Below are 12,813 nucleotides of genomic sequence, written 5' to 3' on the forward strand. Positions count from 1 at the left end.
AATCTCCCCATGCATTCCCACGGTATTGAGTTACTGCTCCTGTCAACAAGAGCAATATTACAAAACCATGAATGAAGGTGCAGGACTAGGAAACTCAGTTATGTTTCTATCAGCAGCAGAAATCAAAGGTTACAGGAGCCTAAGGGCTCGTGAGGATCCAACACGTTGCCACAGGCTAGCCCTACTTCCAACTCCTGATCTGAGGCATAGAGCACAGCAGAGACAATCCTTAGCCCTAAGGCATAGCTTCCATGGCTGGGTGACACAAGTGCCACCAAAAGCTATGAGAACCTCAGGATGTTGACAGTGTTTCCCCACTGCCTCCTGTCCCCACACTTACCTGGCAGCCAAGTTTTAAACAGGAATCACACTGCACATTCTACTCCTTGTGAAGCCATTATAAAGACTAACAAAAACCTGGCAATAACTAAAATTATTTACCAAACAATTTTTTATCCTCTTGCAGTGTATCAGTGTCAAGAGATGACACAACACACTCCCCTGGCAGTCTGTACCTAGAGATACCTTCACAACTGGTAAAACAATAATCACTTCTCAAAAACCTATTATGCAACTCCCCTTTTCAACATAAGCACCTTCCACAGGAGCTGGAAAATATATGAACAGGACCTGCCAAGCCATAGCAATATTAAACACATGATGCTATTAGAGAAATGCCGATTAAGTGACATTTTTACTGGGAAAAATGGCATTGACCTTCTATTGAACTTCTGGCAGGAACCTGCAGCCTCATCATTTCATACCCTGGCCAGACAGAAGCAGGGAGCTCAGGTTTGAATTCTGCAGGAACAAGGGCAATAGGTAACAGCATTCTGTAAGCCAATTAATCATAAGCCTAATTCCCATTTGGCAGACTGGACTGGGGAATAAGTGGGTGCCCAGTGCCATCAGCAGGGCATCAGCACACTACCACCCAAGCTCAGCTCCAGGCTCTCTCCCAGACACTCCCTCAGTCCAACTGCCCTCAGCAGTGAGCTCCCCCAGCACAGCAGGTATTCCCCCAGGACACTTGCCTATTCCAGTGGGAATTTCTGATTCAGCTCTTCTCCCAAAGCAGCAAGCAGTGCCCAGGCACAGAAGTCTTGAGACATTTCAGGACAATGCCAAGGCGGTGCTCAGCTGAAACCAGCTAATCACAACTGGTGCTCAGGGATTCTTCTGAAGTTCTACTAACTACCAGCTACAATCCAGCTGTCAACTCCCAGAACAAATCACTGGCCACAATATATAAAAAGGATCAATGTCCAATGCAACTGCCTTCCATTTCTGCACACCAGGAACATGAAAAAGAATCTGTCAGGTGTCCTGACAGAAAAGAGGAAAGTAAAGCCCAGAGACACAATGATGCATTTCTCCAGGATGGTTAACAATATAAAACCATTTTGTACCTCTATCTTAAGTCCCTCTTCTTAGGATCTGCCTCCATTAAACAAGACTGTTTCGGTGTCTGAGCTGGCATGCAACATCCTTTTATCACAGAAGGTGAAAAGGAAAATCCAAATTTGCTAGCACTTAAAAAATCCCAAAAACACCATAACACCCAACCAAACAATACCCATAAAATGATCCCTGAATTGAAGCCATTCCTTTCAGCCGAAAAGCCCTAAAAACAAGGATATGGAGAAGAATCAGATGCAGAGTGGCATTGCAGTAGTAAAACCAACTGTTCATTGTCAATGGTTCTCCTATTGGAGCACAGCAAGAACAAGTTAATGTTTAACTTCTTGGTATGCCTTTAACTTTATGAGTAGCTGGTGTTGGAGAAGAATTAATGACCTCTGTGTAGGGGTTTTCAAATGAAAGAGGAAGCATGAGTTTTAAAGGGTTACAGAAAATCAAACACTCCTGGACAGACTGTTGGAGCAGTTTTCAGCTGACCAAAACACTTCTAAATTATAATTTTTTTGTTTTAAGGAAGTATTTTTCCATTCACCCAGAAGGACTAAGTAGAACCTACAATAAGAAGTGTGACTACACAGAAAATAATGACTTTCAGAAGAAAAAAACAGGAGGGAGTATCTTCCCTTCCTTCTTCACAAAGCTCTGATACTTGAAGGTTGGACAATGTGGAAAATAACTGAGTGACATGGAAATAAGTGTAGTGCTAGCTGACTTTCAGAATAATAATTTAAACATTAAGACTTAATGTAGTTTATATAAACATCGATCTTAAATTATTTTCAATAGATTCCAAGCAATAATTGGTCTAACAGTCAATTACAGTCCTACAACACGTACCCAAGATTACATTTAGATTTGCTGCCAATCCTTAATAATCTGCTAATCACTGCTAATAGAACTTTTTGGCATGTTTGAGGGTTTTCTTCTGCTTTACACTCCTGGCTACCTACCTGCTATTTCTGAAACTCGGAAATAGCTATTTTCAAGCCAGCAATACCATTATCCACATTTTCCTCCATCACAGAGAGAACCAGAGGCAGAAGAGCCTCTCGCTCACCTCCATCCAGCACAGCCTGAATGCAAACTGCTCCCACACTATCACTACTCAAAAGATGAAGCAGTTCTTATACATTTGCACATAAGGATATGAAGGCCTTTTTATTCACTAAGCAAGAACACTCCTGACTCCAAAAGCAGCAAAGGAAGTTTGACAGAGCTTGAGTTCAGTGATGCAATTTGCTTTTTTAAGTTCCTCCCTTCCATTCAGCCTTTCTTGAAATTTGCTAAGGTTTGCTGAGTTTACCTGGGCAGTTTGAGCAGGACCTCTGGCGGGAAAGGTGCCCTTCATCCCAAACAGCAGTGCTCCTCTGACAGCAAAGGAGCAATCTCTGAGCTGCTGATCACTCACCTTACCCAAAGGGCTCAAATTACTCATTACCATTCCACAGAGACAGCACAGGTTAAAGGAACAGGCTGCCACCTCTGCAAGCCCAAATCCAGGAGCTAATTAGCAATTAAATGTCTATGCCCAAATGGAAAGCTAATGTTCACATCCCAGGAATATTATTCTTTTTTTTTAAAGGGGAAATGTAAGATTTTCATGTAATTCAGTAAAGTGTGCATACTACAAATCGCCAGAGTTGTGGTGCTAACACACAGATTTATTCCTTTGTCTTGCTCTCAGCATTGTCCCACTCCCTTTTCTACACCTCATTACACAAAACTCCTTATTTTAGAAGGAAGAACACGAACTCTGCTCTTGGAGCTGCAAACTCTCTAAAACTTCACTTTAGCATCTGAGCCAATTGGAACAAAAAGGCAGAAACACCCTTTTTAAATTCTATCTTTTTTCCGAAAGAGAGATGTATTTAATCAGCAACTCACATTAAACTGCAGAATTGATGCAGTTCCCACACAGGTAGAGGGACCTTGACCAGTTGTCAGTTACATACAGCAACCACCCATGCCAGGCTCCAGAGCCAGTTGCTTTTCTCTCACTAAGGCATATTTGACCTCAGTTATCCCACCTGAAGTCAAAAAACTGGAACCATGAGCAGGGCAGTATCACCTCAGGAGCCAATCCCACCCTACCATGCCCAACTGCAGCGCTCATCACAGATTAAACATAAACAGGATGTTGACTCCTCTCAAGATCAGATGTACTGTACCTGTAGGAAGAGACGTGGTTGAAAGCATAGCAAGAGAAATGCTGAGGGAAGCTGCAGAAGAACTGGTCATGGAGAGCACTACAAACTGCCTGTGGGAGAAAACAAAAAAAAAACCCAAACAGCTGCTGACTGCAGCTTACTACTGCTCTCAATAGAAAGGAAGCGTTAAAACAGAGCAAGAAATGACCAGTGATCTCAGATTGTTGCTGACATTACCCCATTCACTGCTGTTCCAGCCCTGCCCACTCCAAACCCCACTGACATGAATTTCATGTGAAGTTCTGTTTGCTTTAGCTGCTATTAAAAACTGTTTTACAGGTAAAACATGATACCCATCCTCCAGAGGCTTGTGAACACCTCAGCTATACAAACACAGAGCCAAGCCCTACAACCCAGGTTGCACAACCAAAGGCCCTGTAAGCAAAGCCTTTTATCAAGCCCCAGATAGCCAGGAATGACTAACTGAAGGCACTTGCAGTTAGATAAAATGTTAAAAGACAAATAAAATACTTCAAGACAAAGAGAAGGTTTCACTAATACTAAGTACAGGATGATTCTATGCTAAAATGCACTCAACTGAAATCTTAGCTGTGCCAGCCAAATACATGTAGTTGATAATAAAGACAAAACACAAATACACATACACACAAATATGCATTGATTCCAAACCAAAGGAGTGAGCATTGGAAAACTCTTTCACACATCCTTCAACATGTCTAATTTTTCACATCCCCCGCAAACATTTTAAGATTTAATAGCAGTCCACCTCAGCATTTTTTTGCCAAGAACCCAGAAATGCTACCTGCGTGAGGAAATGCACTGACCAAACTATGTTTGACAGCAAATCTCAGAAAATAATTTTATCATGGAGACAGGAAGATTTCAATTAGTGGCATAACAGATGACACAAGTAAGGGTCTTCAAGCTAAAACTTGCCTCCTAACCATTTCTTTAAGCTAGGAAATGTAAAACATGTTCTTAGCCCACAATACTGTTTGCTGTGCTGTACATATTCCACAGGCAATCCAAAATATCCTAATCCTTTAGGAGCATGACAGTAAACCAGGCCCACAAGCTGACTCGAGGCAGCAAACAGCAGTTTAAGATCAGGAAGCCCTTGGTACTAAGTGACCTGCGTGCTGAAAAGGAGCAAAAAAGCACCAGAAACAAAGAAATGTGCTGAGTCTCAGAGCAACAAATCAGGAAATCATCTCGGAAGAGACTCTGGTACCAGGTATTGTACATCCTTTGTGTTTATGTCCTTAAATTTTATCTATCACACATCCTGTTGCTAATTGCTGAGGCAATTAGTATGCTGCAATTGCTATTCTGTGTTGCAATGCTTTAGATGAGTGGTGTGATTTGGCTTTCAACCAAAGGCTCCTTTTTTCAACTAAATGAATAAATTAAGAAATTAGTAAGACACGTGTATCAACAAGAGCAGGTTTTTGCATTTGCTTTGTACAGTCTCCCAAACACTTTCTATCCAATGACTGAAGCATTTCCACGAGTACAAGAACATCTCATCCACAGGCAAAAAAGGAAGATTTACAGGCATTACAATCCTCTGTCAGACAAAGGAGCTATTAAGAAGGAGTCAAAAGGATATTCAATTTATGAAACCACTTTTAGTAACCACTTACTGTATGTGCAACAGGTTTTATCAAACACTGAAAGGTTTTACCTAAGCTTTTGTACTCAACCATGGTAGAAAAAAAGATTTCAGAAATCCTCACTTGACAGGTGGCATGGCAGAAGAGGAGCTTCTTCAAAATACAGGTTCAACAGCTTATACACAAAATATTTTCCAAAAGGATGCTAGCAGATGGATCTTTCAGAAGTTACATGGAAATACAACTCTTATGCAAGGCATTCTGTCCTGTTAAAACAACATTATAGCAAATGGCCAAAGCATAACACTCCTGGTAACACTTCGCCACTGGCTTTTGGAAAGAAGTGCTCTGTGATTCTTCATGGTTACAGAAAACTGCCCCAAGCTTCTGAAAGACTGATCATATCTAAAAATATTAAATACTTACAAATATTATCTTTATGAAGTGGTTATGCTGTAAATCTACTCAGGATTTCCAAATCTATTAATAGCAGTAATTTAATCTTTTAATCAAGTCTCTTATAAACCTGTATGCTTTGGGGTCATAATGCTGCAGTAGTGACTGTATCAGCCAAAACCTGATTTCCCTGAGAGCAAAAGATTCAAGTCTAATTAAATATTTTCATAAGGTGAACTGAGTTCCAACAGGGACAAGGCACCTTCCACTCCACATGACCTACATTCCTTAACACTCCACGCACTAAAAGTAAGCAAACAATACACAGTAAAAATTATAAACTTTATTCAAGGTCAGTATTGTACAAGCACCCATTTTCCATGTTCAGCCCAACTAACTGCACGGAATTGAGTTTAATCAAGATTTTAAAACCTGTGAAACATTAACCTCTGTGGACCTACCAGGTAGAGTAATCAAAACAAATCAAAAGACATTCTTGAGTCATTTTAATAACCCAAATAAAAGCAAAGACAGCAAGAACAGCCAGTCCTTTTTGTCCTGTTTTGCACTGGGCATCTCAAACAGGGCATTTCAAGATGCCTATAATTTGCAACACTTTACATAGTGAAGATTAGCAAAACCAAGCACTCACACATTGCTCCAAAAGCTGCGTGCCTTCCACCAAGGACAACCCGACTCGGTGTGCCAGCAGCTCGGATTGCTCCGCATTGGCGCTCTCCATGAGGCAGCTCTGCTCCTTGCTGCCTGTGGTTATCCCAGCCCTGGCACCTTGGAAGACAACTGCTGCCTGCACACAGCCAAGAGCCATCTGTTTGCAAGAGAGACACGCACGCTCCTGGTGGAGAGATTTGTCTGCTTCGTCCAACACGACGTGAGAACCTTGCCTGACAAATTACACCTCTTCCTTCTCATCTACCTGGAGCTCACCCACAACACGGTGTTTTGGCAACAACATTCAAGTCCCTTGACTAAGTCACCTCAGCTCCTGGAGACCCTCCCTCCAAGTACCCAGACCTGAAAGGCTAAGTTTCTCCACCCGCTGCAGCCACTTTACACCAGAAAGAACCAGAAATATTGCGATGATATCAGGGCTGGGGGTATCAACAGAGAGAAGCCAACAGGTTATTCCACATTTCCGGGGACACCTGTGCTGGTAAAGATGTTTTATACTGGCCCTGCTCCTGCTATGTGACCACTGTGCCCTGAAGAGCCCAGAAACAGAATAATTCACCACAGGACTAAGCGCTGAAAATAAAAGGAAACTTTCTGCCTGCAGAGAGGATGAGGCATAAGCACCACAGGAGCTGATGGAGACAAAGATGCCTCCACTTTAGGGTCAAAGCTGCCCATGAAGTCTTTGGTCTTGCACTGGCATCAAAAGACAGGCTGAAATAGCAGCTGAATTAAGTGCTAAAAAGATGGAAATATGCACAAAAGAAAAAACCTGACTCTGATTTTCAACACTTGAATTAATGGCTGGATGTCCTTTGCTATAATGGTCCTCTGAAGAAGGGGCTGGAAGAAATCGCAGTGCACTTTGCTGTAAGCCTAACTCATTGGTGCCTGTAGTTATGTGCTACCAATCACCCGAGCATGAATTTTGCCTCATGAACAAGCCTCAGGTCCTGAGACAACAGTAGTTTTAAACTGAAACCCATTTTACTGGGATTTTCACTTAACTTTGATAATTATTGGGGGGATGCTTTGCTTTTCACTCCAGCTGGCTTCAGCTTGGTACAAGCTCTCCCTGGTCACGCCATCACATGACACCCAGAAGAACTCAATGAATTTCTTTGTTCCGTTTCTGACTTCATCCTATAGCAAATAAGCACATTTTAACAAGGCACACAAACAATCACAAAGGAAACTATCACAGGTTTGTTCCAGCAGTGGGAAATACAACCTGGAATAAAGTAAAAACACTTGCTTTCATCATGGTTTGCTCTTATTCAGCCCCATTAAAATAATTGCAGCAACACCACAAATGCCAAAAACATTTAGCTTATTCAGTCTGTTAATAGCTTCTGTTTTGAAATTGACAGGTTTGTTTTCTTCAAATTCAGTTGTTGCCTGTTGCTCTCAGACTTGTATTTTGAGTGCCTCCTTTGAACTATCTTCTAGTAGAATCTGGGCCTAGAGTCAGGATAAAAGCAGTATAACAGCTTTCCTCTATAGATAATCCTAAGATCCTGATTTTAAGAGCAAGATCGCATCACTTATCAGAGCTACAGGGTATAGAAATCAACTCTGGAATCTTCTAAAAGGTGCAAAATATACTCCAGTAAGGGTTGGGGCTTTTTTTTTTTTGGTAGCTGTACAAAAATTTTTAAACACACATAAGCTTCTAAGCCTCGTGCAAATTTCTAGCACCAGTAGTTGAGTGAGTCTAGAGTATAATTCAAAATAATTTCAAAGACAATCTAAGACTTAAGTACAACCTGTTAATTCACAAACATTAGGGACAAGAGAAAATAAATGCAAAGGTTACAAGGGGTCAAGACAAAGATGGTTCCCATCTCCAAGACTACAATTTCCAGAACAATCTGGGTATAAAACCAAAACAAATGAACAATAACCCATCCAGGTACACTCCCAAGTAGTTCTACACATGCATGTGTCTGTTCCTACCCACTAAAATGGAACTTCCCAGGTATTCCTTTACTTCTGGAAAGCAACTAAAGCTTTCTCAACATTAACACTACATAGTAATAAATACCTGATGGGGGTTTAATACAGAAATAACTTCATAAACTGTATCGTAGTTATGTCATTAGTAAGCAGTTTAAGGCAAGACTGATTGTCTAATAAAAGTATAGTCTGAGATAAAATGGTTTGGAATACTCCAATCCGAGTGTACTTCCATGAAAATAAAGCTAATTGATAAACAAGCAAAATAACTACCGTGTCACAAAGCACAGTAATTAATGGTTTATCATTAGGAGTGGTTAAAGAAATAGGACAGCTTTACTCCTGTATTTTATACACTCAGATGTGTTTTTCAAGATTCTCAACTTGGGAAAAAAAACCTCAGATAATCATCAACCATCCTTGGGCAAGTTTCCACACAAGTCCTCACAAGACTGACACCAGCAGCTCCCATTTACTTTTAGCCCCACGAGTCATGGGTGCCCCAAGCACTAGACTGGCCTATCCAGACATGTTACTGAAATACACGTGGAATTTTCCACTCTGCACTGCTGGGAAGCAAAATGTGTAGGGACAAAACTTCACACAAGCATTTTAAATCACATTACTTATGGTGAAGTTCTGTGCCCAGGGACCAAACATCACCACACACCCATCAAAGCTCAGTTTAAGGCAATAAAGTTTTTCTAAGGACCAGCAAGGCTTCATCAGGGGTGTAATTCTCAAGCAAAGCTTTGCTGGCATTTACAGAGCATTGATGCAAAGGTTTTAACTGAGCTATGGTGATTTTGGACCATGCCAAACCCAGAACTCCGGTGGCAGCAAGCTTCTAGCCAAGAACACTCCTGAGCAGGGTACTGCTGCAAGGTCCACCTCAGCACACTGTACTATCAAAAAGAAGTACTTCTGAGCAGATGTTTGCATTATCATCAATTGGTACAAGTGGCTTCCCAAGCAAACCTGCCAAAAACCAAACATTTAGGTCCTTGCAAACACCATTACACTCTATAACAACTCTCTCATTTAAAAAATCCCTAGCACTTACAAATCTGAAGCAGATAGTACATCTGAAGCTGGGGTTGGCCATGGCAGCAGGCTCTGCTGCCACACTTCCCACCTCACCTCACAAGCTGTGCTTCTCATGCTGACAGCAGTACCTGGGGCATAACTCCTGCTCCTCACCCCAATTTCATTCAGACAGATGCTCCTTCCACACTTACAGTGTCTGCCAGAAAACCTCACTTCACAGTGTCAAGCAGACCTCACTTTGCCTCAAATTTGAGTATTTCTTGGTTGAAACATTAAATTGGGAAGACAATGATGATGTCCTGAAAATAAAGTTAAGAGCAAGTTAGACCACATGAGTACAGCCATCTGTTTTCTTGAGGCCTTTTTGTTTCTTTTTCTTTGCTTCATGCTAGGTTTTTGTGATTTTTTTTTTTAAGCTAGTACTTAATTTTTGTTGAAAGTTTTAGCAATACTTTTAAAAATGTGCATTTCATGAATTGGTACTCCTGGCATTAAAGCATCTTATTCATTTGACTTAACTAAAATAACTTTCAAATGGGATAAGGGCTGCAGAAAAAAAAACCAAAACAAATACAAAATATGCAACTGCATTTTAATCTAAAATCCTGGATGTCTAAATTTCATGTTTGAAGTTTTGGTTACACTTACGCACTCCATCTGCAGGTATAAGAAATAAGTCACTTTTTCCAGATTGATGGTGAAAGTAACTTCTCTAATGGAATATAGTCTTGAACTAAGAAACTTGAAAGGTCCTCCAACTTCTACATTCACACTGCTACCTCCCTCTAAATACACTGAGACACAGCCTTAATATTTGATTTTTTTTTTAAGGCATGCTGTTTCTGCAGGGCATTAAGGCTCACTTTCAGAAGCTGACTCAAGACTTCCCATTAACTCTCCCCTTAGTTACTGAGTAAGAGGGGAAAATACTCTTAAGTTGCTTATTTTTTGTGAAGCTGAACCATCCATTCATAGGAGGAAAGAACAGCACACAGCAAAGAAGAAAGCTATGCTTGTTTCCCTATACAAATAAAATTATGGGCATGACAAACTAGTTCATAGGCAGAGCTTGGGCTAAACACCATTTAGGTACTTATTTCTTACACGGAATATCAGGACCTCACACCCTGAGCATTTTAACATGCGCACATCCAAGTGTCAGTGTCATAAAAGATGAAAAATAATTCATCAAAAGGTTCAAGAAACCTTATGTCACAAGTCTTGAAAATTGCCTCCCAGCAAAGCTGTCCTGGGGGAAGGACAGAATTCTATTAAATGCTTCCAGTGTATTTTACTTCCTGGAAAACAGAGAGAAGAGCCCTCTACAATATCTATTCACAAACACTTGGAGCTGTTTCAGAAAGTCAGTTTTCAGCCCAAAGATACTCTCTAAAACAACAATAAACCAATCCATGCTGAATTTTTTCTGAGGACTAGAAATACCAACAACAGGAGGTGAATGATGTCAAATGCTTCTCATGTGTCAGCACCTCTCAAACACAGTTCTGTTCTCTTCACAAATATGACTTTGTAATAAACAGAAATAAAAATATTTGTTGAAATATGGAGCTGGAGAAAAAAAGTTATTTTATTTGCTAATCATCCCACAAATTTGATCTCACCACAAACAGCCCAATAGGCTTTAATACTGGAGTGGGATTTCTCTTGTGATTAAAAGACAAGAGATTTGACCAATAAGGAATAAACCAAGGTAAATTCTTGTACTGTTCTGAAGGGAGCAACCTGGTTAAAACAGCAATGTGGACAAAAAGCACTTGAAAGAGCCCTAGTGGATAACAGCAGGCAAGGTAGTCAAGGACAATAAACACTGCAGTTTAAGTCAAAACTAATATATCTCCTGCTCAAGAACATCAATTAGAAAATAACCAAGTCAGGACAGACATTGTTACACTTTTAATTATCGCAGAACACTTTTCAAGTAGTAGGAAGAGTATTCCAGCAAACCACGTCCTCTGTGCACGTCTCAACAGGTAGAGAGAAGGCCACACTCAAAGCCGTGCCAGCGAGGCACAGTAGCCACGCACCCAGCTGCAATTGCCATCGATTCCATCCACCAAAACCAGCCCACTGCTTCATTAGCACTTACTCAGCACGCCACTTGCCTCCAATCCACTGGCACCGGCAAGGAGAGGACTCAGAGCTCAGGTGACATCACCCTGCACAATAGAAGGTTGCAGGACCTTTTCAGACGTCCTCACGTCCAGCCCTGGTTAATCCCATGGGTTTCTCCACCCAAATCCTGCTTTAGAACAACTCAACTGTTTAAAGGCACCCTAAGAAAATAAAATCTCCTAAAACACTGACATGATTCTCACCTCTGAGTCTCAATATTTAACAGACACATCACAAAACAAATAGCTTCTTTTCTTGGGTTCCATAAAGAGCTTCTGCTAACAGGAAACATGCAAAAAAAAAAAAAAAAAAAAAAAATCACAAACATTTTGTGCTAAATACTCATTTCCCTGTATTTCACCTGAAGTATTTTCACAACAGCATGAAAGCTGTCTCAGAGCACAAGACTCCAGCACAAACTGGTTGGTCTTTTGGAAAAGAAAAGCCACTGCAGTATCCAGTGTTCGGCCTGGATCAATGACTGAAACAAAGGAACAAAAACAAGGAAACGTGAAGCAAAGGTTAATTGCACACTACAAAGTGTCCGTGCTTTAAAACTAGCTCAGCTAAAAATCTAAGTGCCCTTGTGTGATAATTGCTTGGAAAAGCAGGCAGCTTCAGACTGGAAACGTTAAGTGGGAAAACACTGGCAATGAAAGTCTGGAACTAAGTAATATCACGTGAATTATTCACAAAACGAAGTCATTTGGTCGTAACACAAAAAAAGAACTCAAAATATATTCATTTCAAGGTTTGTTTCGGGGGAGAGGACCTTCAAGGATGTCTACTACTAGAGTTGCTCCCTGCTGTCCATCCCCAGGGAACTCTGACGAGCACGCAAAACGGGCTGCGCAATTCCCAAAAATTCCTTGCTTGTTCCGCAGCCAGGGCCCAAAAGAGTAGGTTGTTTAGACAGAGACAAAATGCCACTCGATACCCGCTTAAATACCGCAACTTCAGCGATGTATCGCCCGAAAAGTTCGCGCATCACGGTTTTCCTCCTTTTTGAGCTCAACCGGGAGGCGCAGCAGCAATTACGCAACGCTGCTCCTTCAGAGGCGGCTGGACTGGAAACTGAGGGAATATCCAGGGAGGGCACTGCATCCCGGCCGCTCTGGGAGCCACCCCAGGTCTACGATGTCCCTCACACCGCGTCCCCAAGCCGGCAGCCGGGAGCCAACCCAACAAGGGGCGGGGGGGGGGGTCTGCTCCCACACGCCGCGGTGCTACCCGCGCTGACACCACGGCGGGGCGGCTGTCGGCGACAGCCCCTCACGGCGACGCCGAGTAGCAAACGGGGACCGGCCGAGAGCGGCCAGAATTCGGTGTCCGAAAAGCGGCGCCGTCCCGCGTCCCCCCCCCACCCCGCTCCGCTCCCGCCCTCA

The 12,813-nt window shown here is 41.9% G+C and overlaps 1 protein-coding gene across 4 annotated transcripts in view; it reads right to left on the reverse strand.

The window, feature by feature from the left end:
- The window catches only part of UGT8 (UDP glycosyltransferase 8), a 35,848-nt gene that overhangs the window by 21,971 nt on the left and 1,064 nt on the right, over positions 1-12,813 (reverse strand). Inside the window, exon 1 of one of the 4 annotated variants that reach the window (XM_021531495.3) lies at positions 12,366-12,525. The exons of 1 other annotated variant lie outside the window; for it this stretch is intronic. Coding sequence is in view for 1 of the 3 variants with exons in the window: in XM_021531493.3 (XP_021387168.3) it covers positions 3,591-3,660 (70 nt within the window). In the remaining 2 variants the exon portion in view is untranslated. Of the gene's footprint in view, positions 1-3,590; positions 3,674-11,402; positions 11,424-12,365; positions 12,526-12,813 lie in introns of those variants that run through there. 2 more of the 4 variants (XM_021531496.3, XM_021531493.3) reach the window with 2 other exon arrangements.

The sequence above is a fragment of the Lonchura striata genome, chromosome 4, assembly GCF_046129695.1.
Source record: "Lonchura striata isolate bLonStr1 chromosome 4, bLonStr1.mat, whole genome shotgun sequence".
Classification (NCBI taxonomy): domain Eukaryota; kingdom Metazoa; phylum Chordata; class Aves; order Passeriformes; family Estrildidae; genus Lonchura; species Lonchura striata.